General features: G+C 44.6%; 3 protein-coding genes across 3 annotated transcripts in view; 1 reads left to right on the top strand and 2 right to left on the bottom strand.

The window, feature by feature from the left end:
• Positions 1–5,738, top strand: part of ACSBG1 (acyl-CoA synthetase bubblegum family member 1) — a 31,968-nt gene extending 26,230 nt beyond the window's left edge. Inside the window, exons 12-16 of the mRNA XM_089906934.1 lie at positions 363–593; positions 1,287–1,504; positions 2,190–2,329; positions 2,909–3,155; positions 4,386–5,738. Coding sequence (XP_089763060.1) covers positions 363–593; positions 1,287–1,504; positions 2,190–2,329; positions 2,909–3,155; positions 4,386–4,471 — 922 coding nt within the window. The 3' untranslated portion in view covers positions 4,472–5,738. The remainder of the gene's footprint in view (positions 1–362; positions 594–1,286; positions 1,505–2,189; positions 2,330–2,908; positions 3,156–4,385) is intronic.
• IDH3A (isocitrate dehydrogenase (NAD(+)) 3 catalytic subunit alpha) lies at positions 5,423–24,724 on the bottom strand. Its single transcript, XM_022580164.2, has 11 exons — positions 24,641–24,724; positions 19,583–19,645; positions 17,373–17,456; positions 15,576–15,690; positions 12,861–13,048; positions 12,235–12,368; positions 11,264–11,366; positions 11,097–11,161; positions 10,025–10,109; positions 9,444–9,596; positions 5,423–7,186 (listed from the first exon to the last, which is right to left on the bottom strand). Exons 1-11 carry the CDS (start codon positions 24,665–24,667, stop codon positions 7,103–7,105), a joined length of 1,101 nt encoding a protein of 366 aa, XP_022435872.1. The 5' UTR covers positions 24,668–24,724; the 3' UTR covers positions 5,423–7,102.
• On the bottom strand, positions 13,055–15,568 carry LOC111177877 (tropomyosin-like). Its single transcript, XM_089906931.1, is given in 4 exon segments — positions 13,055–13,664; positions 13,666–13,919; positions 13,922–14,203; positions 14,206–15,568. Coding segments are annotated over 4 exon segments (798 nt in total). The 5' UTR covers positions 14,270–15,568; the 3' UTR covers positions 13,055–13,466.
• Positions 24,725–25,007: the final 283 nt, after the last annotated feature.

The following is a 25,007-nucleotide window of genomic DNA, read 5'->3' as shown; positions in this document are numbered from 1 at the left end:
ATCAGACACATGTTTGTGTCTGTGCATATATACTTCAAGTCTCTGCAAGTGTGTATTACTGTGTGTGTGAACTTGCGTGCATCTGTGTTGTCTGTGCAAGCATACACAGCTGAATCTGGTTTTCTAACTTCCCAGCTCAAGATGTGTTTGCACATAACTACATGTACACACCTAGGCACGCATGCATGTTCACAGGCAGGGCCAATATTAAAAATATTTAGCAGTGGATTCAGCGTCGCCACTAACCAATCAGAATAGATCATTGGAACGGCCATTCCGGGTACCCACTGAACACCCACCCTTTTAATGCAAGTGTGTGTGTGTGTGTTGTCTTCTGTGAGCCATTCTCCCTCTCCCACCAGCGATCTGAAGCCCTTCACAACCCGACTGGCAGATTACCTGGTGCTAGCCAAAGTCCGCCAGGCACTGGGCTTTGCCAAGTGTCAGAAAAACTTCTATGGAGGAGCCCCCATGACCGCGGAGACACAGCACTTCTTCCTGGGCCTCAACATCCGCTTGTATGCAGGCTATGGTCTCAGCGAGACCTCGGGCCCTCACTTCATGTCCAGCCCCTACAACTACCGGCTCTACAGGTGTGGCCCAGGTTTCAGCACATATGCCAGCCTGCACGTCCTGGCTGGCACCCTTCAGTGCCGCCCCCTGCTGATTAGGTCCCTGAGCCCAGTCCACTGGACTATGGGTCCCTGAGTGCCAACAGCTCTATCTTGGGCCAAGTCCCTTGGCCAGGCCCGAGTCTCGTGGGGATGGTCTCTGTGACAGTGTCACTTGGGTCTGTGGTTGCAAACAGCCTTGCAGCCCAGGGGCTCCCTGAGCAGGGCTCTGATGGAGGAATTTCCCTTTGGCCTCTCCCTCCAGTAGGGTGGGGTGTGTTAGAGGGTGTCCCAGCATTGCTGGTAGCCCTGGTTTCATCTGGGATGGGAGCTGGGGGGACTGGGCCGGTCCTCTGGTGTGGGGTAGGGGGCATTCAGCTCTAGGGAGTGAGTTGAAGGATTCTCTGTTGTGCTTAAATACCTCCCCTCCCTGCTTGCCCATCACAGTGCTTAAAGTTGTCCCATTAGGATTTCCCCCACTGATTCATTCACTCACCTAAAAACCTTTAACTGGCCCTACGTCTCAGCTCTGAGGACCCTATTAAATTACAAAAATCCTGGGAAAGGACATTCTAGCCATCGGTGAAGACTAGATGGATCAGACTAGGGGCTGACCCAGGGCTTGGAGGAAACTGCTCCCTCTGACCATGCCTCCCGGCCCCTCCATCCCCCCAGCTCTGGCAAGGTGGTGCCGGGCTGCCGGGTGAAGCTGGTGAATGAGGATGCAGAGGGCATCGGAGAGATCTGCCTGTGGGGCCGCACGATCTTCATGGGCTACCTGAACATGGAGGACAAGACGTGTGAGGCCATTGATGCCGACGGCTGGCTGCACACGGGTGACTCAGGCCACCTGGACGCCGACGGCTTCCTCTACATCACTGGGCGTCTCAAAGGTGAGCGCCTCTGGCTGGGTTCGAGGCTGTCTGGGACGTCGGAGGAATTATACTGCCACCACAATTTATACCCACTACAAGTGTTGAGCCCTTATTAAGTGCCACACACCTTGAATGACATCATTTTACTTACTATTGTCTCCCATGGGAAAGATGCTATCATTACCTCGACTCATTAATGAGGACAACCAGAGAGGTTAAGTAACTTGCCCAAGGTCACCCAGCTAGTAAATGACAGAGCTGAGATTCAAAGTCCCTAGATAAACAAGGCAAGTCTTTCCAGAAAAGTTGAGGACATAAATATGTATTTTTATATGCAAACATGGATATGAGGCGGAGCAGAACACAAATTGGATATAAAATTTAAAATAGAGCATGAGATTTCAAAGAAATTTCCCATGAAGAGCTTGGCTCTCCCAGGGAAGTAAGTTGGGGACACCTCCGTGGAAGAGGTGCTTTGCTTACTTTGCCCAAGTGGATACAGTGCCCTCAGCATCCCTGTGGGAATCCCATGCCCCAATTTCCCAGGGGAGACTGAAGCTCGGTGAATGGGTAAACACCTTTCTGGAAATCACGCAGGCAGATGTGTGATCGAGCCTGGGTCCTGCTTAGGCAGAGTCTGGGTGTGCTTGGTCTGAGCACCTGGACTGAAGCCTGTGCCGGGGGCCTGGCCTTGCCTCCCCAGAATTGATCATCACGGCTGGCGGGGAGAATGTGCCCCCTGTGCCCATTGAGGAGGCCGTGAAGACAGAGCTACCCATCATCAGCAATGCCGTGCTGATCGGGGACCAGAGGAAGTTCCTGTCCATGCTGCTCACCTTGAAGGTGTGTCGGGGGTGGGGGGGTTGGGGTCTGGCTCTGGAGGAGCAGCCAGTGGGTGGTCTGTGGGTCTGGCCCCAGCAGAAGCCATGTTCAGCCAGGACATGTCTGGATCTCATGACTGTATTCTGGAATAACTAGTCAGTGCTGCCTGCCCTAAGGGGCAGCCGTAGCGCATGGAAATCCCTTCTGCCCCTGGTAATACTGTTAATAGCATGCTGCCCCGATGATCTTCTGTGTTCCAGTACAGTCCAGTTTACACAGCGCTGCTGCCCTCAGTCCCCTCAGCAGATAACCAATCTGGTATCTGATACCAGGGTACTGGATGGGGCCAGAATTATGGTCCCTGTTTTAAAAGATGATCTCACTGGCTGAGGTCATCTCAATCTCAGGCCTCCCTTCCTTCCACCCCACCACGGGGCTCAACGCAGTCCGAGTAGCATGCTACTCATTCTAGAACCGTCTCTTTGAAACAGAGCTCACGGTGATCCACGTCCTTGACGATCAGCAGTGCGACCTCCTCCAAGACCAGGGCACACGTCTTGTGGAGTGAGGCTTGGTTTTGATCTATCTCTGGCTTTTCAGTGCACTCTGGATCCTGATACCTCTGACCCAACTGATAATCTGACCGAGCAAGCTGTGGAGTTCTGCCAGAGGGTGGGCAGCAAAGCCGCCACGGTATCGGAGGTCGTGGGGAAGAAGGATGAGGCCGTGTATCAGGCTATTGAAGAGGGGATCCAGAGAGTCAACATGAATGCAGCTGCCCGACCCTACCACATCCAGAAGTGGGCCGTTCTTGAGAGGGACTTCTCCATTTCGGGTGGAGAGTTGGGTAGGTGTTTTCCTTACACTATTGCAGGGGCTGTGCAGGAGGGCAGAGGCCATGGCAGAGCCTGGGAGGTGCCCACTAGGAAGCAGCCGTGGCAAACAGAAGGTCCCTGACGGCACTTTGGATGACACCCACCTCCTTCCTGTGGGAGGACATTGATTGCTCAGTGCCTGGGCTTGTGGTTAGGTAGGGCCTATTCAGTGTATAAGATATGTGCTGGAATTCATTGATTTGAACCTATAACATTTAACTTTGTTTTGACTAAGGAACCATTTTCCCCTGAAATCACAATGGGACCACCAAGCAGACACCAAGTTCCTGTTAGTGTTTGGGCTGGAGTCATCTGGCTCTAGGGAGTGAGACCACCGTAATCTTTTGTAAAGTCAGCTCATGCAACAGGTAAAGGGTGGAAGCCCTTCTGGGCCATGGTCCACAGAACCAGAAAAGGCCTCTGGTGTGGCCTCAGTTGGATGATGAAGTCGCTCTTGGTTATAGCATCTTGGGGTGTTCATGGCATGGCGGGGTAGGTATGCAAATGGCCCCTTCAATGAGATTCCCTCTGACCCATCAAGGCTGAACCCAGATGCAACTATCCACAGTAATGCTGAGCTGCTATCAGAGACCCTGAGCTTATCTGGTTGTCTTGTGCCAGCAAATTGAATGCAAGGTCAACCAGATAGGTGTCCTCTCTAAGCAGTTTATATAAATGGCTTTGATTTTGAAGTCTCCAGTTACGCAGCCAAGTATGAGTTAGCACAAAATGGAGTTGAAGCTACCCAAATCAGAGCCCTTTTGACCTTGCATTAGAGGAGAGAACCAAGGCCAAGAAAAGTGATATGACGAAGACGTCTCATAAAGACCATGCCAGAGGCCCTCCCTGGCCAGGGCTTTCCCCTACCCCATCACAAGCAATCAAAGCATTACATCCAACATCGTATGAACTTTCACTGAAATGCAGAGATGATTTGCCTATCAGTTATTGTCATGTAAATTACCCCACTTCCTCTGTATTCTACCGGCCACTTAGACCAACCCTGGTACAGTGTGGGAAGGAGCCACACAACGGTGTGACCACGGAGCAGGGATCACCATGGGCCATCTTGGAGGATGGCTACTTGTTGGTCTGGCTTAATTCCAGAGTTCTGGGACTCACTGAGTCTAGATGTTTACCACACACCTTCTCAGACATCTCAGAGCCCAGCCTGCACTCATTTCTTCCAATTTCTCTTTTAGGTCCCACAATGAAGCTGAAACGGCTCACAGTCCTAGAGAAGTACAAAGATATCATCGATTCCTTTTACCAAGAGCAAAAAAAGTAATCAGGGGTCGTCCTTCCCGGGTTTCTCCTGAAGGTGGCAGGCTGAGTATTTTCCTGACACCCCCCCCCCCCCCCAGGTCCTCTTCAGTCTGGGCACATGGACTTCTGGCAAGTCTGTTAGGTTCTCTGGGTCAGTTTCGGTCCTGGCATCTACATTTGCCAGGTCTTATGCCGAGAGGCTTCATGTGTGCATAGTTTTAAAAGTATTGCTTTTTGTTTGGGTGACCAGTGAGATCAACTGTCTTTCCAGAACTAAAGGGCTGACTTTTTGGCCTTCTCTCCAGGTAGATTTAACAGGCTGCTAGCTCACTTACCAGGAGGCTGGGTGTTGGGGGAGGGAGGAGGGGGAGGATGGCTCAGCTAACCAGTGTGCCGCAGGGAAAGCGCTCAGTTGCAACTCACCTAACACCTGACTTACTCTGGAATCTTGTTGGACATTGCCGACCCCATCATCCCATTACCCGGCACTCCACCATACACACACCCACTGACTTTGATGCTTAATAAAACTGCTGCTGCCTATTTGGTTGTATTTAATGTGTAATTTGAAATTAAACTTTTTAACAGAACTGTCAACAAGTACCTGATTTTTTTGTCAATAGAGCAGCAGACCAGTCCAGAGTAGTGGTTATTGAACCCATAGGACACTGTGCAATAGGTATACCAATGACCTCTAGTGCCCTGGAATAAGCAAAGGTGTGGGAGGAGGTCAAGTGGAGCATTCTAGTGAAAGCAGTCAATTAGGGGCTAGTCTGTCACCACCCTGCCACCCTGCCACCCTGCCCACTCTGTTGTTTGTTTTGGCTGAGCCATACAGCTTGTGGAATCTTAGTTCCCCAACCAGAGATCGAACCCGTGTCCCCTCACCCTGCCTACTCTGAATACTTGAAGCAGCCATTCTCAGTAGCAAACTGAGCCAAAATGACCTAAGGCATCTAAATGGGGAATCGGTAGAGAAAGCATACACCTCAATTCGTTTGGGAATTCTTTATTAGTGTAAACCCAAGGATCACTGATAATTAGCACAATTCAATAAAACAGAAGCAGCAGTTTAAACAAAGTAAAATACATATAAGGTTGTAAGTCTGGTTACCAGCCTAAAAAAGGACGCAGACAGGGTTATTTATTGTTGTTAAGAAATCCCCTTGTGGGTTCCCCTGGTGGCGCAGTGGTTGAGAGTCCGCCTGCCGATGCAGGGGACACAGGTTCGTGACCCGGACCGGGAAGATCCCACATGCCGCGGAGCGGCTGGGCCCGTGAGCCACGGCCGCTGAGCCTGCACGTCCGGAGCCTGTGCTCCGCAACAGGAGAGGCCACAACAGTGAGAGGCCCGCGTATCGCAAAAAAAAAAAAACAAAGAAACCCCCTTGTGACCAGGGTACACAATGCAAAGCCACAGGTTTGCAATGTTACACAAGGGCCAAGAAGGACATGAGTTGCCTTTGGTGTGGGACCAAAGGGTTCATGAAAATAGTGAGTGTCTGAAGATTAAAGAAAAATCATGCTAAGGATGGGGAATGGAGGAGGGATGGGGAAGTACCTGAAGGTCAAAAGCTAAGGCAAGCCCCAGGGTGGCACGATTTTGTGACTCATCTCAGGCTGAGTCTGCAACTGGTGTGTTTTGGGGAAGGGGTAGCCACTGAAATATAAAGTTAGTAGCCAGCACCCCAGGGTCCTCAACTGCAGTCGGATTTTATACGGTCAGGCCTTTTAGCAGTATCAGTGGGAGTGTGGTCCACTTCCAGACAGAGACAGACATGCTGGGGAAGAGTGACCGCACACAATGGTCGGCTCCCATGTCTGACTCAGGGTCTGCAGAGGGGATCAAGGGTTGCGTTACACACGATGCTTGATGTATGTCCAATGAAAAGGAAGGATCACTCCTTCATTAAAAGCTCTCGCCAGGAATAGTCCATCATCTCAAGATAAAAATAACTGAACACACAATGCATTTGTGTCTTTGTACCCGATATATTACCCATATCTTATTAACAAAAACTACATCTCTCATTATATATTTCTCGGATCTGAAGTCTTTATTCATACTCAGTAATTCATGTAAAGCACAAATCAGTCTTTACTTTCCATATCACTAAGAAATATACCATATTCACTGTTTTTGATGTAAACTTTCCCAGGAAATTTCTCTTGTGCCCATTTAGTTTTATAAGAATATCATCTTGTGCTAATATGTCAACATTCTATTTTATTTTCATTATATTTTTCATAAACCAAGGAAATCGTTGTTTTTCTTGAAAAAGTTATATGTTTTCTCGTATTAATTCTGTATCACGATATTTACAGTTAAAGAAAAACTGTTGTAACTGAAGCGTAAAATGGTTAACAATGGCAAATGATACAGTACAGTCCACTTAGAGTTTTCAAAAAATGTGTACCAGATAGACATTTAATAAATAAAACAAGCACTTGGATAAAGTCCTTTGAAAGCAGGCCCAGGGACATCACCTGCATCCTCTGTACAGACTTTGTTAAGAAAAGGCCAGGTCTAAAAATGTACTCTGTCAAGAAACAAGCAACAAATGCATAAATGCATACATAATGGGAGGTATTCTAATACAGGCTGACATGGAGTCCGTTAGGAGTGACTGAGGCAAAAGCATTTGTAGAAGCCTTAATCTAAATCTTTTACTCGGCGACAGATTTCTTCTGTGAAGTCTGAGCATTTTGCATTGCCTCCCAAATCTTTTGTTAAGCTCTGAGAAAAGGAAAAAGCAAAGATAAAAAATGTATCCACACATTAAACCAAAGCAAGGATGTTTTCATTTAAAGCTCTCAGTGAGATACCAGATGAGTGAGTTACCTGACTACTCTTTCATTTAGTTCCTCATTTCAAAGTGAGACCCACTCCACCGCCATCCACCTACCCCCAGGACTTAGAAAAGCTAATTCGATAGTGTACACAGAAACACTCTGGAAGAACAAGATGCTCACACTACAAAGGGAAGCAGGGAGGCTTTCCAAAAATTTTCCCTTTGTCCATACAATAGACCCTAAGGAAGCATTTGATTATGGACACTTAAATGACAGCAAATCTGAAACAAGAGGTTGCATAAATTCCTTGAGGATTTTTAAATTTTTTTTTTTAAAGACACATTTTGACCTATTTTTGGAGGCTAAGAAACAAATACTAAGGAAATATTTAAATCACTTAACTCTTAAATTCCCCTCTTTAGGAAAGAAATCCTCCCATATTCTCTGTTTTCTACCAGCTTATACTCTCTTTACTCCCAGACGGAACTCAATATATTTAATTCTCTTGTCCCATCGCATCCTAAACAATTTAAAGGGCCTACTGTGTAATTTAGGCATCTCTCTGCTGGGCTCTATGAGTAGCTTCTCAAATACAGCGTCAGAATAAAAAATATATATAATCACATGCCCTTCAATATGACTATATCAGGCTGTTAAAAACAAGCTTGGGTTTCTTATATTTTGGCCGTAAGAATTTCAAATTATAGAATTTTTTAAAAAGAAGAAGCAAACCTTGAAGATATTATGCTAAGTGAAATAAGCCGGTCACAATGTTACAGTGTATGATTCCACTTACATGAGGCACCTAGAGTAGTCAAATTCACAGAGACAGAAAGTAGATGGTGGTTGCCAGGGGCTGGGGGAATGGCAGAAACTAGGTAAATTACTGTTTAATTGGGACAGTTTCAGTTTAGGAAAATGAAGAAGTCTGGAGATGGATGGTGGTGAAGGTCGCACAATATGAAAAAGTATTAATATTTAATACCAATAGACTGTGTGCCTCAAAAATTATTAAAATGGTCGATTTTATACTATGTATATTTTATCCTTTTTTAAAATGTTAGTTTTTTAAAAAAAGGAAGAGACCTCAGACTAGGGTTCAGCCTTTCAGGCCCAGCCTTGTAAAGCCATGACCTCCTCTGTTCTCCTCCCACTTTCAGAATAATTGATCACAACCCTCCTATGAGTCACAACTGGTTATGGAAACAGTGAGGCTTGTTGGGTAAGAGCCAGACTGGGTGTGAACCCCAACTTTGCCAGTTAGGAGCTGTGAGACCTTGGACAAACTTACTTAATCTCTCTGTGCCTCGGTTTCCTCATCTAAAAAATGGGCTTAATTACAGTATCTATGTCACATAGGAGTAGAGATTTGCTGAGATATATATAATGAATATAAAATCACGAAAGTATTCAATTAATATCAGCCATTATTACTTCTATAAAACTTCTACATTACTTTTATATCACAGATGCACATAGTATAACATATAGCTCCACTGTATTACAGACACATCTGCATCTGTACTACTGCTAGATTCCAAGCTCCTTGAGGCCTGAGACCATACCTTATTCCTCATTTTATTATATTCTCCATACCTTATCATGTACGCAATACATGTTTGCTGGGAAGAGGAAAAAGCTGCCAAGAAAAATTAATGGACTTGGCCAAGATCCCACAGGTGACAACCGGGTAACTGGGCCTGCACTGCTCTGACGCCCACACCACTGCTCTTTCCATTGCACCCTGGTGCCCCTACCACAGTGCTTCTCAGCCCTTCCCTGATGAAATATGTTAATCCTCTCTTCAGAAAATGCACACAAGTGTGCCAGACTGCCCGAGTTCACTCAGGGAGCCCACATTAAGAATGCCTGTTCGACATCCAATCCTTTGGCCCTCTTGAGAAGAACCATCATCGGTCCTTCACGCACATAAAACCCAAGGAGGGGGTTTCCCTGGTGGTGCAGTGGTTGGGAGTCCTCCTGCCGATGCAGGGGACACGGGTTCGTGCCCCGGTCCGGGAAGATCCCACATGCTGTGGGGCAGCTGGGCCCGTGAGCCATGGCCGCTGAGCCTGCGCGTCCGGAGCCTGTGCTCCGCGACGGGAGAGGCCGCAATAGTGAGAGGCCTGCATACCACAAAAAAAAAAACCCAAAGAGGAAATGCATTTTACCCAGCAGAAGTGTGGCAAGATTACCAATACCTTCCCATCCTTAATTGTAGCAAAACATGCTGTCTCAATCTTTGCAGCGTGGTCAAAAAGCCCCATGTGGCGCAGCATCATCACGGCACTGAGCAGGAGGGCTGTGGGGTTGGCCATGTCCTTGCCTGCGATGTCTGGGGCGGTCCCGTGAACCTGCCCGGGTAGGGGGGGAAAAGAGTGCAGTCAGGAGGGAGACAGGAGCAAACGGCCCTCTTCCAGGGAAGCTGGGCTCTTAATCAGCTCTCCTCACCGATGAAAAATAGCTGCTCAGACATATGTCTTAAAAAATAAAACCTCAGAAAAATAAAGAGCTAAAGAAATTCTTTTTTAAGTGCAAAAATATGGACTAACAATCTTATCCAGTCCAACTTTCAGTAAAATATTTTAACTGAGGAAGGATACATAATAAATACTAAGGATGAAAAAGAAATAAGAGGAAAACGAATGAAGAAACCAAGCTTCATTTTCTTCTGACAATTGGAAAAACTCAAGAGTTAAAATATATTTATGCAGATAAGCCCTCCTGGGTTCTCATGTCATTCTGACTTGAATTCTGCTTCAGGTGTCACCAGGGTCCTTACCGACTCGAAGATTGCAACTCCATTGGCTCCAATGTTGCCACTTGGTGTCACACCAAGACCTCCAATCAGTCCTGCACACAGGTCACTGGGGGCAGAAAAGCATTTCAAAGGATATTTTGAAAAATAAAACGTCTCACCTAGCACCCAGGCTTTCATCTTTAAATACCATTCTCCACTGAAAGGAACCTGGGCTACTTAGAGAAATGACTGATTCCAGGACTACAGTTAGGAAAATATAGGATGAGCCTGAAGCACCTTATTGTGCCAGAAAGCAAATGATGGGCTGTGTCAAAAGGACACAGAGACAGTTCAAAGGGACTCCCACTGGCCAAGTCTGCACAACATATGCATCAATATAAAAGATGATAGTGATGGATATAACCACTAAATAAAATAGAAACCAGGAGTCCAAATTGATATAGGTAAATAAGTAAACAAATACATAAGAGAGAAGGAAAAGCTTATCCTTACAGTAGAATGCCAACTGATACATGTAGAAGGAATGATGGACTTACAAAAGCACCATTTGACCACCATCACGTGTATGTGTGTAGAGACAAAGAGAGAAAAAAGAAGAAGGAGGAGGAGGATGAAGGGAGGGAAAAGGAGAGAAGAGAGAGAGAGGGAGTAATAAAGTAAGTCTGGTAAAATGTTAACATTTGGTGAATGTGGGTGCTGAGTGCACAGGAATTCTTTGTACCATTCTTGCAACTTTTCTGTAAGTCTGAAATTATGCCAAAAGTTACAAAAACTTTATAAAAATGAACACCCACCTACCTAGCTATACATGATAAAACACTGAAATCAATCAATCAACCAACCAATAAAATATCTGTAAAATGGGAAGCGGGAACTAATGGTCAGGGAGCAAGAGCCCAGAGCTGATTTGGCAAATGAATGAATAACCCATCCAGCATATCACCATTGATATCACCACCTGAATTGTCAGAATTCAACTCGCAGCTTGTAACAAATGCTGTATTTTATGATATTTGATTAAAATTTGTAAGCCACAATTTATTTTATGACATTTATAAATAAACTGTAGGCTAAAAGGTATAGCCAGACTCACCTAAGGATGTCTCCATACAAATTTGGCATAACAAGGACATCAAACTGGGACGGATCCTGGACCATCTACAAAAAATGCATTGGTGCGTTTAGCAATCAAAAACTGTGCACCACACGGACACACTATACACCACAAAAAGTGGCAGGTAAGTGTGAATATATACTTACATTCAAACATACTGTATCAAGGTACATCTCATTAAATTTAATATCTTTACAGTTTTCTGCAACTTCCCTGCATTTTTTCAGAAAAAGCCCATCTGACATTCGCCTGTATTTAATCAAATAAAAATTGTTGAAAGCAAAGACTTGCAGAGAGAAAAAGATCAAATCAGAGAAGTAAAGTAAGTTCAAGAAATTTAAGTTGCAGATATCTGATTTCAATTACAGTAAAATTATTTTTTTTGGCCATCAGTAAAATGCAAATTTCAATGTTTTAGGATACTTCTGGAAGCACAAAAGGGTAAAAAATGTAATATAGTTTGATCATAATAAAGAAGACTATATTTTTATAGTGTTATCCAGCAATATCTATTAGTAAGAAAACATTAAAATTGCCTTAAAAGGTTACCTTCTTCAATTATTTAAATGGTTTTACTATTTTACATGCTCAACACTTTTCTTAGGTCAGGAAACCTGCTTCCTCATACACTGAGTTGGCCTTTAATACACGAGGGCTGAGAAGAATTCAAACTGCTAGAGTCATACATCAGATAGTATTAGCACTATGAGAAATATTTTAAGCCCCTGAGCGGGGGGGGGGGCCATCTCAGAAACATTCCTGCTATTCCCTCCTAACACAGAAACGATTGCCCTTTTGCAGACGTGGCCTTAGCTAACTGCCCACCGCACCTGGGGATCCAGACTCTCCGGCTTCCTTCCCCGATGGTTCTCAGGCCCTCCTTAAACTTCCGGGACCTGAATTCTTGCTCCCTCCAAACCTGCCCCAGTCATCCACCCAAAGAAGCACATTAAATAGGATACTCTGACACAAGAGAAATGCCTGACCCTCTGACTGGCTACAAGGCCATTTTCCAGAGCTATCAGGAGTCAATGAGCAAGCTGGAGAGAGGAAAGGAAAGCCCTGTCACTGCTCCTCGCCCACAAAGCCAGACGGAGCGCCACCCACAGGGACTCACATGATGTTGGCTTTGTGCACGGCCGTGACGTTGCTCCGGAGATTGTTCCGCGCATACTCAAAGGCAAACTCCGCGATGCGCTTGCTCGCCCCCTCAGTAATGAGCTTTATACTCTGCACAACGCCATCCACAATCTGAAACAGAGGAAGTCCTGCCTCGCTGAAAGGGTATGGCAACAACCCGGTCCCGGACTGCTGGCAGTGTGCAGACAACACCATCTGTGGCAGGCTTGCATGGCACCAGCTGCCAAGGCAAGCATCATGCATATGGTATGTCAGTGAGGTTAATCATGTTCACTCCAGTCCTAGGAGCCAGGTATTATAAGCCTCACGGCACAGATGAGGAAAACCAAGGTGCAGAGATGGTTACGTATGAAGTTGAGGATTCAAAATTCAAACAGAGGACAAGTTCCCAAGCCCATACCCTGAAGCACCACAACCCCTCACCCAGGCATCCATTTGAGTACCGTCAGCCAGAGACCCAGGACAAGACAAACACCCACAACTCCTCACAGAATGCAAGAGAACTGTCTTTGGGAAATATTTTCAACTGGGAATTTGAACAAAGGTCCCAAGTGCACAGAAAGCAACCCAACTAAGAATGAAAAAGTATCCAAATGAACATACCACATGCTCAATTCCACTGTATTCTCCTTCCGTGTTCTCTCGAATGGTGACAATATTTACATCACTGTAAGGGGTTTTATAGCCTTCGATTGAGACACATGGTCGGACATTTGCATAAAGGTCAAATGTTTTACGCAGCAATAAATTCATGGATGGGTGACCCGCGGCTATGGGGGTTTTTAAAGGGCCTGTAATAAAGAAGAATACCCAGATGACAAGAGGATACAGTCTGGTCTTTTCTTTTCCTTTATAAACACAAGTACATAGTGTTGACACTTGTCCCTCGGCATGGGGGTTTGGGGGGAGGGATTGATCCAGGACCCAGCAACCCAGCAGATACCAAAATCCATGGATGTTCAAGCCCCTTATTATAAAATGACATAGTATTTGCATATAACCTACACACATCCTCCTGTAAACTAAATCATCTCTAGACTACTTATGATACCTAATATAATATAAACACTATGTAAATAGTTGCCAGTGAAAAAATTCAAGTTTTGCTTTTTGGAGCTTTGTGGATTTTTTTTTTTTTTTTTTTGCTGGTAACACCAGTTTTATTCGTTGGGGTGTCAACTATAGCCTGGCTGGGGGCAGGGCCAGCCCTCACAGGTGGTTGAGCTCCAGCAGGGTCTGGTCGAGGGCCTGGTGAATCTCCATGTTCTCCTCCTTGGCGCTGGCCAAGGTCTCTTCCAGGTCATCAATGGTTTTCTCCGATTTTGCCACCGACCTTTTGGCAAACTCTGCTCGGGTCTCAGCCTCCTTTAGCTTCTCCTCCAGCAGTTTGATCTCCTCTTCATATATATTTATCTTCTTTGGTGGAATACTCCTCCTCTGAGGCCATCAGGGACCTGAGGGCCTGGTCCCCGGTCCGAAGATCCTCCTCCCGGCTCTCAGCCACCTCAGCTGTCTCTTCTGAGTGCTCCAGCTCTCCTTCCAGGATCACTAGCTTCCTGGCCACCTCCTCACATTTGTGGTCTGAATCCTCAGCGATGTGCTTGGCCTCCTTCAGCTGCATCTCCGTCTTTTCCTCGTCCTTCATAGCTCGGCTTTCCATGACTTCATTTCTCTCTCACTCTCACCTGCTGCCTCGTCAGCCTCCTCCGGCTCTTGCAGGGCTGTAGCCAGGCGCTCCTGCGCCTGGTCCACCTCCTCCTCTACCAGCTGAATGCAGCGGTTCAGGGAGGCCACATCTGCCCTGGCATTGGTGGCTCTCTTCTCAGCCTGCTCCAGTTTCTCCTGGGCATCCTTCACTGATTCAGAATACTTTTCCACCTCGTCCTCCGTCCCTTTCAGCTTCTTCTTCTGCTGCACCTCCTCCAGCTGCTTGCTGCGGTCCTCAGCTCAGCGCAGTCGATGGCATTCTCCTTGTCCAGCTTTAGCATCTGCAACTTCTTGATGGCATCCATGGTTGTGGTGGGAGACCAGCTGGCCGGTGGGCAGTGCAGACCAGGCTAACTGGGCTGGCTGCACGGACTGGTGGCACCGGTGGTGGGCAAGGAGGACCAACCGGGACTGGGATGTCCCAGCCCAGAATTTTTTTTTTATATTTTCCATACATGATTGCAAATCCACGGATACACATGTGGATATGGAGGGCCAACTGTATTTGAAATTCCAATTTTTATTTTTTCCAGTATTCCATCAGAGATGTATTTAGGATCCTTTCTTTGGACATGAAGTAGCTTTGTGACACATCTAACATGCACGCTTCATGAATCAAGGGACACTTTTACAACAAAGTAAGCGTCATTTTTTTTTTTTTTTTGCGGTACGCGGGCCTCTCACTGCCGTGGCCTCTCCCGTTGCAGAGCACAGGCTCTGGACGCGTAGGCCCAGCGGCCACGGCTCGTGGGCCCAGCCGCTCCGCGGCACGCGGGATCCTCCCGGACCGGGGCACGAACCTGCGTCCTCCGCATTGGCAGGCGTACCCCCAACCACTGCGCCACCAGGGAAGCCTCTACAAGCGTCATTTAAAAGGGCAGACAGGTGCTCTGTTTCTGAGTCTGATGTTCTCTTCATCGTAAATGAGTCCATCCATGGCTGGTCACTCTCAGGGAACATTCAGTGCCTACTCCCTGTGTCATCTACAGACCCACCTGGGCTACCTTGTAAAATATGTTCTGCCTCTAACTTTACCCTCTCCCTCAGATTCAGATGAAGGAAGAAATTTCCTCAATGAAGCTTTCTGGAATATCAACTGCGCTGAGCATCTACTGACTGAGGACCAAGCACGGTATCAGGTCCTGGACATTAGCTAATCCTATGACACCACCTCCCTATGAGGTATCAACTCTATTGCTGTCATTTTTTTTTTTTTTTTGGCTGCACTGTGCTGGTCTTCGGGATCTTAGTTCCCCGATCAGGGATCGAGTCCAGGCCCTAGGCAGTGAAAGCACTGAGTCCTAACCACTGGACTGCCAGGGAATTCCTTATTGCTGTCATTTAAAGGTAAAGGGGAAAAGAAGAGTAAGAAATTTGCCCAAGCCTCCCAGCCAGTAAGCAGCAGGGATGAGATTCATAGTGGATCTGTCTGGATTTAAAGCCTATGCTGAATTCCAATCTGTCACATGCTAATATTTTGAATCATGACCTTAAGCATGTATGAATTAAAATAAAAATGTAAAAATTATACAAAAGATAAATCTAGGTAAAGATAAATATAACACCTGTAGCAGAAATCAATAATAAGCATCATATTCACTTCAGTGCTACCTTTCAAGCCCATCTTGTTCTTATCCATGGACTCTTTGGCTTCTGGAGGGATCATCCACTTTCCTCCCGGTCCTTGAATGGCGGTGACATTCCGCTCCTCCCACTGAATAGGTGCCTAGATGCCACACCACAGAGCACAGTGAACTGGAAAGACCTACATGTGACTGACATTCACACTACATTTATAAACAAACTTCCTCACTTTGGATGCAACTGGTGAAAACACATACAATAAAGGCCCGGAAAGTTCCTGGCATGCAAGAAGAGATGTCATTCTCTAGCATGTCCAGATGGATTCTCCACATTACCCTTGTCCAGTCATCACTCCTAGCAGCCACTTGCCTACCTCTTTTTTTCACAATCACTGTTAACGTGGCTATAATTATAATATCGTAAGGAGCAGAGAAACATGATTCACAGAAATATCACATAGTACTGATACATGGATGAATCTTGAAAATATTATGCTAAGAGCCAATCACAAAAACCATGGAATTTTTTTTGAAGTTCTGAATTTTATTTGTTTTTTATATAGCAGGTTCTTATTAGTTATCTATTTTATACATATTAGTATATATATGTCAATCCCAATCTCCCAATTCATCACACAAAAACCATGTAATTTTAAGACTCTGCTTATATGAAATGTCCAGAATAGGCAAAGCTACAGAGAGAGAAAGTAGATTAGCGGTCGCCTGGGGCTGGTGATGGGAGGGGGCAGGGTGGGAGAGATAAGGGTGATGGGGAGTGACTGCTGATGGGTATGGGGTTTCTTCCTGGGTGATGAAAATGTTCTAAAATTAGACTATGGTGATGGTTGCACAACTCCATGAATGAACTGTATACTTTACACGATGAGTTGAACAATATATGGATTAAATCTCAAAAAAGCTGTTAAGAAAAAAAAAGACATATTATATAATCTATGAAAGAAGTTTTAAGGAATAAACCAGCATTAGCCTTTCTCTTCACCCACACCCTTCAATGTGTACACACACATCTGACAGCCAACTGGGCACGCACTAGGAATAGGAACACAGAGCAAGACTTGTGCTCCTTGTTCACACGGAGCTTACAGCTGAGAGCCATCCTATTTCAGTTCCCTTGGGGAATGCTATTGTATAAGCATCATTTCCTCTGTAGGAGTTTTAATTAAAAACTCATATAGAAAAACAATGTATGTTTAGTATAAATAAATTGAATTCCTTGACGTATAGCTGTTGGTATCATAACAACCCTGATTTAATCTTACACGTTATTTCGCCTAGCAGCTATAAATAGCAAGAATAAAGCATCAGGTCAAACAAAGTCCAAGTTTCCTAAATTCTCTAGATTTTTAAATATCTACCTGCATTGAAGGTTAGGCTGTTGGATAATAATACCTCATACTTGATATTTCCACACCAGGAAAAAAAAAAAAAAGAATCTTTCAAAATGCCCTATATAGTTTTCTGAAATATCAATTCTATTCTCTTTTTTTTGGCAGGAAGGAAAAATGAGGTAGACAGGTGACTTGGAGGGGCTTAAAGACTTTAAACACAGGCAGTGTTCAAAAGTCCACAAAAATTACAGTGCTACTTGGATTACTTTATATATAACTGATGCCAATACAATAGCTTAAACTATTGACAATGACGGCAGCAAACAACACTCTTAAAGTCAGAATCTGTGAAATTTAACAGACCTCGCCAACTTCATACACACGTGAACAGTTCATCCTAAGAGTTCACGGTCTCCAACTGGCTAAGAAAACTTTTCTACAAATTATTATCAAAAGTATTTTTTAAGACCACTTACTTTGGCAGCATCAAAAATCTTCATAACTGAGGCTGAAATTTCTGGGCCAATTCCATCTCCTGGAATTAAAGTTACCGTCTTAACCTGAATATAAGAAATCATCAAAGAAGACAGTCAGAATTGATTTTTGAAGGTTTAAAAAGGAACATCATTGACAAATAAATCCAGTTTATGGGTTTTCTTAACTCATAAGAAATGCCTTTAAGAAAACAGACCTACCTTCCAACGGCTTATCAAAGTGGAGTCAAGAATCAAGAGGCTCCACAACTCTACTCCCTATAGCTGAGCCCAGAGGTTTTAAAAAGAACTTAAGTGATGCTCTCCAGATAAAACAAAAATAAACTACCTGGTAAACTTCCCAATTGATGTTTCGTTTCAGACAAACTACAAAGAGACCAATTAATTCAAGTCTGTAAAACCAAGGAGAGCAAAACATTTCAACAATGTTCTCTTAGTAAAATTTAGAGGGCTTCCCAAGAAGGCAAGGGCTTTCCTCTCCACCGGGAGCCTAGAAAGTTTGGTTTCTCATGCAACTCGTTCAGTCTTACAAAACACTCTCAGACACTTCCAGAGTACCACTGAGGCCTGTTTTGGCACTCGGAAAATCAGACTTCACATCAAGAGAGGGTCTCCATTTTCCTAATTTCCTTTATAAAGTTGGCTCCTAATGACAAAAGTAATCCAAATGAGCTCAGCAAAGTTTACTTGGAACCAACAAGAATAGGGTATGTGATCATACCTGCAATGTCTGAATTACACTTAGAATGACAAGTGTATTTGTAATGTAACAGCAACGATTTAGTTCAAAGGCTTCAAACAAAATATAGCCAGCATTTCAAACACAGAAAAAAAATGTGTAAAGGGAAATGATGAGAGGATTTAAATGAGGATTACCATTTGGAAACTATATATGTCATTATTTGGGTATTTCCCCTACCTAGAAGTTTGGTTCAGACAACGGTCCCTGGCCTTTTTCAGTGCCAGCTGCCTGTGCTACATTTTTTAAAAATCACTGATTTACATTTCCCTGGTCTTTTACCTTCCAGTGATGCTCCCAAAGCAGGTGGACTAATTATTTCTGAATTTTTCTGTACAACTGAAGAAATCTTTTTTAAAAATTAGTTTCTTTTATTTCTTTCAAATATAACCCCCTCCCCACCAGGCCAATATATATTTTTTAATGGACAGCCTGGAAATTAAATAATAGCAGAGAGCAATGATCATCTCATCAGCTTTCAGAATGCGTTTGAAATGCTAGCTAGCTGAATGCTAGCTTAGCTAAAGCGCAAGCCTCATTCTGCATCTTTTGCAGCAAAAGCAGAGCCAAAAGAACCCCTTTGGCTTCTTCTTCCTGTTCTCCCAACATGTGATAACAAACGTCATCAGGCCACCAGAAAAAACTACTTTACTTCCACAGTTCAGAAAGTAAATGAAAAAAGATATACTACGGTCTTATAAATCCCTCACAGGGTAAGATGTTATACGGGAGTATAGGAATTATGAAATCCAAATCAGATTCTGTAAGAAGGAGGCAAAATAAAAACATACAGGAAGTCACTGACCCACAGTCTTAGAATGCTCTAAAAATGTGGTATCAGCTTTTAAAGCACAGAACTCTAATGCTGGGAATTCTAAAAGCAGCAGGTTTAATGAGAAATAGATGATCCGCTAACACAAGAGCCTATGAAGACTACGTAAGCAAAGTATTGATACATATAAGCCTACAGGGCTTATAGATGTTTGAGGCATTCCTGATTGGCAATCAAGCTACTGTTTTCAGGGAAGCTCACAAAATAAAAATGCAAAGCAGGTGTTGAAGCTTCTCAACAATTTTGTCTCAACCTGTACTAGTTTGGAAAAAAACTGTCTTATCCAAATGAGATTGTGAAATAAAGTAACAGGCTCAAGGGTAGTTGCTATCTTTAGATAATATCTGTTTTTTTATAATCTATTTTATAACTATTTTTAACAAGCCTCCTTCAAGATATTAATGTGATAGGCTTACAGCACCAGCTATAATACTATTTTTTTTAATGTGCAAGTGACCTAATAGATTTATGCATGTTCACCAATAATTTAAATATACAGTATGAGTATGGCCAATTTTCCCTAATTTTAAATAAGGGAAGATTAAATGCTACATAACGTGTCTAAGCATCTTTCTTGAGAAACTTCTAAAAGGAAAAAATAAAAGACGTAATTATACTCACACCACCAGCAAAACCTCTGGTCACCTGTTTTTGGTTGTGGAATGCCCCCAGCAGCCGAGAGACCTACATTTAATATCAACAAAGAAATGTTACATACAGAATTAAACCACATATAGTTAAAAGGTAGAGACGGAACCATCTCTGACAGCTGATAATGCTGCAACTTTGCACAGATATATTCAGGAATTTCCGAGGATTATTTTTCTCACGTATTAGCTCAATGTAGCAAGCTCTTTTGGATTTGAAAACTGAAATATTCAGTTTACCTTTGCTTTGAGAATGTAAGTACGATATATGTACTTTTAAAGTCAATTTTATGAAAAGTTGTCAAAAGACACTGAAGCTGAATGAAACTCTACTTTCTTAGCTCAAACACTGGATTTTTCTCAGATGATCTGGATGGTTTAATGTCAACATTCTTGACCACTGGGTCAATTTGGGGGTAACACACACTCTAAGAAAACTATCACTAATTTTAAGAGCCAACAGGGTCCTTATAAATCCCGGAGCCCAACTCACTCATTATACAGTGGAGACAGTGGGTCCAAAGAGTAGGGATTTGCCTAAGGTCACAGAGTGACCACAAAGAGACCACAATCTGGGTCTCCTGACTCTTAGTTCAGGGCTCCTCCAATTATACATTATGCCTATTCTTCTCCCATGAATATTAAGAAATTACACTGTATAATAAAAATCTAACAAAGTTTATCTAATACTATTTTGATAACTGTGTCATACAGAGTGAATATTTTAAATAAATTATCTACTTCTTCTGGTAATATAAGTGACATGGTCATTATTGTTAATTGCTGGGAGAGGGGAAAGATACAAAAAAAGAAAAGAAATGTGACCTACTAATCCCACTACCCCAAGACGTTACCACCGGTACATTTTTTTTCCACTTAACACTATGACACACCAGAAATATAAATTTTGAAAGGTTATTTTGAACTTTAATAATTCAGTCCTTGAAAACTGGTACAAAGTCATATTACATTATAATAAACAGAATATAATCAAAGAAATTGGGTACAAAAACCAAAGGTATTAAAATTCATTAAAAGTTTTAGTGACTTCCCTGGTGGTGCAGTGGATAAGAATCCACCTGCCAATGCAGGGGACACAGGTTCGATCCCTGGTCCGGAAAGATCCCACATGCTGCGGAGCAACTAAGCCCATGCACCACAACTATTGAGCCTGCGCTCTAGAGCCTGCGTGCCACAACTACTGAAGCCCGCACGCCTAGAGCCCGTGCTCCTCAACGGGAAGCCCACCGTAATGAGAAGCCCACGCACTGCAAGTAAGAGTAGCCCCCACTCGCCACAACTAGAGAAAGCCCGCACGCAGCAATGAAGACCCAACACAACCAAAAATAAATAAAATTATTTAATAAATAATAATTCATTAAAAATTTTAAATGTTAACTTTTATTCATGCTAGATACATGAGCAAAGATACATCTGTTATATCCTTAGTCTTCCTTTTGGGGGATAGTTCTTGTAAGTCCGGAACATTTGCTGTAATATCAGCATCCACTAAAGAGACACCAACCAAGAGCCAAGGAGCTGTGAACGAATTGTATCCTCTAACCTGGCATCTACAGTCATCTCTCCGGACTGACAATAAAAGACAGGGTGAGACCCAAAAGAATGTGCTATGCCAAAACCACTGGCCAAAAACTTAATCCTAGGACATGATTCATCCACCAGCAAATGGGCTATTGGGAGACCATTTAAAGGCTAGGTTATAAAATTTGCATGAGTCCTTCTCCCCACCCCCCCAGAAAGAGAGAAAAAACATTCACTCAGAACAGGCCCATGGGCTTCCCTGGTGGCACAGTGATTGAGAGTCCGCCTGCCGCTGCAGGGGACACGGGTTTGTGCCCCGGTCTGGGAAGATCCCACATGCTGTGGAGCGGCTGGGCCCGTGAGCCATGGCCACTGGGCCTGCGCCTCCGGAGCCTGTGCTCCGCAACGGGAGAGGCCACAACAGCGAGAGGCCCACGTACCGCAAAAAAAAAAAAAAAAATAACAGGCCCATGTCAGGACTTCCCTCATGGTCCAGTAAGACTCCGCGCTCCCAATGCAAGGGGCCTGGGTTCAATCCCTGGTCAGGAACTAGATAACGCATGCATGCCACAACTAAGAGTCTGCATGCCACAACTAAGAAGTCCGCGTGCCCCAACGAAGATCCCGTGTGCTGCAACTAAGACCTGGTGCAGCCAAAATAAATTAATTAATTTAAAAAAAAAACAGGCCCATGTCGAGATTGGGACTGACATATATACACTACTATATATAAAACAGATAACTAATAAGAACCTGCTGTATAGCACAGGGAACCCTACTCAATACTCTGTAATGGCCTACATGGGAAAAGAATCTACAACAAAAAGGGGGGGGTTATATATATATATGTATAACTGATTCACTTTGCTGTACACCTGAAACTAACACAACACTGTAAATCAACTACATTCCAATAAAAATTAAAAAAAAAAAAACGGCCCATGTCTTTGTGATAAAAGACCCAACCCAAATAACTGATTTAAAATGTAAATCCACGAGGCAAAGATTTTCATGTTGTGTTCACTGTTCTATCTCTAGTACCTAGAACAGTGCCTAGCTCACAGTAGGTGCTCAGAATACTTTTGGAAATACTGAGTCCAGCCTTAAGCATCTCTCTATTTGATGAGTTCCCACTCCAGCAAATAGCTTTAATACTTGCAATGATTTTCTCTAACAACCAGTCTTCTTCACCTTTGTCATCTCTCCTTCGTGATCTTAGAATAAGGTAGTATTGCATCTAAATCATTAGAATGACCCGGAACTTTTAAGACAAGATTTTTTAAAGCACAGGCTGACTTCTACTTTATAGTATACTTGTACATATACTACATCATTTTATTTTAATAAAACCTGGAGAGATTGTATTAGTAGCCCTTTTCAGATAAGGAGACTAAGACCAGGCTCACAGAATATGGACTGAACTTCTGACTTCCTGGGCCATCTTCATCCATAGCACCTCATTTCCTTTTTTACCTTCATCCTCCAACTTAAAAACATATAAATACAGTGTAGAATGTATGGCAGGTACTCACTCAATAAAAGCTTCCTGATGGGGGAACTGCCTCGTTATAATTATAGTATTTTAGAGCCAGAAAGGTCTTTAGAAACTCACTATTTTTTCTAAATAAAGCTTTTTTAGAAAAAAATAATTTAAGCTGCAGATCCCTTTTTTTCAAATAAAACCTTAAATGGAACGCTAATATAGGACTTGTTCTGATTGAAACTCACATCCAGCTCAGCTTTCTCATAATTCTGGGACATCAGCTTCCGAGACACTGTATATTCCAGTCCCTAAAGGAAGAAACTGGCCCACAGAGGTCAAATGACTGCCAAAGGTCACACAGGGAGTCCATTCCATGTCAGAGGAGAACCTCATCCTCTGACACTTTCTGAATTCCTACTATGTGGCTTTTTTCTTGTATACCACGCTAAAGGCAAAACAAATTTACTAGCTGTTTTATTTAGTCCCTCATTCTGAAGCTTAATGTACCTACCAAAGATGACTGGATGTTAAGTGTAAGCTCAGTGATTAAAGGACTGACTTCTGTTTAGACAATGACACAGAAGTTGCTTTACCTTCAGGAGCCAATGTGAAATAAATTACCATCATACACAAATCCAGGTCTGAAGAGGGTAAGAAAGCAGAACCCAGTTACTAAATAAAACCTAGCTACTGATGCCCAATTGTCTGCTTGAAGACTGTAAGATAAGTATATTGACAGCTAGGAAAGCTTCAGGTTTTTGTGTTCCTTCTGCATGTATCAGGTGCTCTCACATTATTTTTTTCAATCCTCAAACAACTCTGTGAAGCAAGTACAAATATTTTACAGATGGCTTATTAAGGCTCAGAGATGTTAAGTAATTTGCTCAGGGTCACGCAGCCAATCAATGGTACTAACAATACTTAAACCTAAGATTCCTAAACTCCAGTGTAGACTGCTTTTCACTAAATAACAGTGCATGCGGACCTCGCTTTAAACTTAAAACAAAGGAGAAATGCAGTATCAAATTTTTTAGAAAAAAATTAAATTGCTTATGGTAGGTTTCTAGGGGATCATTCTTAAGAGCAACAGGAGACCTGCGGGCCCATTTTTCCCTCTGCCTATAATTCGTTGTGTGACCTTGGCCACAGAGTAGGCAGAATGGGACTTAGAACTGGGAATCCCGAGACATCTGGGTTCCTCTTCCAGTTCTGACACGGACTTTCTGTGTGATCTTGCGCAATTACGTTTACAGGCACAGTTAGTTCCACTGAGGAACCAAAGAATTGGAGAGATGGTCGGAAACCCTATCCAGCTGCGGCAGGCATCTGAGCTGTCAGGTGAGAACGCAGGATGCTCACAAATAAAAGGTGAAAGAAAGGTGTTGCTGGTCTCCCTCTCTCAGTCTCCCAGTGTTCAGATAGCAATTCCAAGGTGCAAGGTACCCTGTGTCCTTTGAAGGGGAAATAGCTATACGATCAGATTGGTAAGAGCTCTAAAGGAGAAAAAGTCTGGCAGGAAAATGACTTCGGGATTCCCTCACCTGGGAGGTTACCCGGCCCGGGCCGGAGCAGACACCTGGGGGAGGCCTGGGCCGTGCTGGAGGGGACTCTCCGCGCGATCAGCAGGCTGCAGGGCCACAGCCTCGGAAACCGCCGGAATGGCGGAGCCGGGGCGGCGGCTCCGGTGACCTTCCCGGGCTCCGCGCGCGGCCTGGGCTCCGGACGGGGCAGATGCCGGAGGTGGAACCGGGATGCTGCCCGGGGCAGGAACTGCGCCCCCTGCCTTGACCTTGATGCCGTCCCCGCCCCAGACGCTACCTTCCGAGAGCGAGGCTGCCTACACACCGCACGCGGGCCACGGGGCGAGGCGCACAGGCGGCCAGGACAGGCTTCCTAACTGTCCCCAGCCGGCCGCGCGCCGCCGCCTCCCCATCGGGGTCCGCGCGCCTGCCCCCGCCCAGCACGCGGCCCGCCCGCCAGTCACAAGCCGGCCTGCCAGGCGCTCACCTTGGATATCCACGCGGGCCCGGCCATCGTTTCCACTCTCACCACGGCGACAGCGGCGGCAGTACTGCGCAGCCGCGCAGCCCAGCAGCCCGCGCCGGGAGCCCGCCCCTGGAAGCCCCGCCCCCTGGAAGCCCCGCCCCCACGGACCCGCCTAGGGGATTCTCCGAGCACGCTCCTGGTCCCGGTCCTGGACAACCCGGCTCCGCTGGCCAATCGCCGGGCTAGTCTCGCGGTGACGTGCGGAGCAGCGACCCGGAAGCTGCAGTCAGTGATCTCCGGTAAGAGTCCTTCCTCTCCTCATTCATTCATAGATTCACTGTTCAGATGGGATGTTTGTTCCGCGCCTGCTAGATGCCAGTCACCCTTC

Source organism: Delphinapterus leucas, chromosome 2, assembly GCF_059928025.1.
Source record: "Delphinapterus leucas isolate spDelLeu-1000000601 "Yukka" chromosome 2, BTC_Dleu_Yukka2, whole genome shotgun sequence".
Classification (NCBI taxonomy): Eukaryota; Metazoa; Chordata; class Mammalia; order Artiodactyla; family Monodontidae; genus Delphinapterus; species Delphinapterus leucas.
Note: the sequence above shows the minus strand (reverse complement) of the source record. Positions and strands in the feature narration are given on the sequence as shown.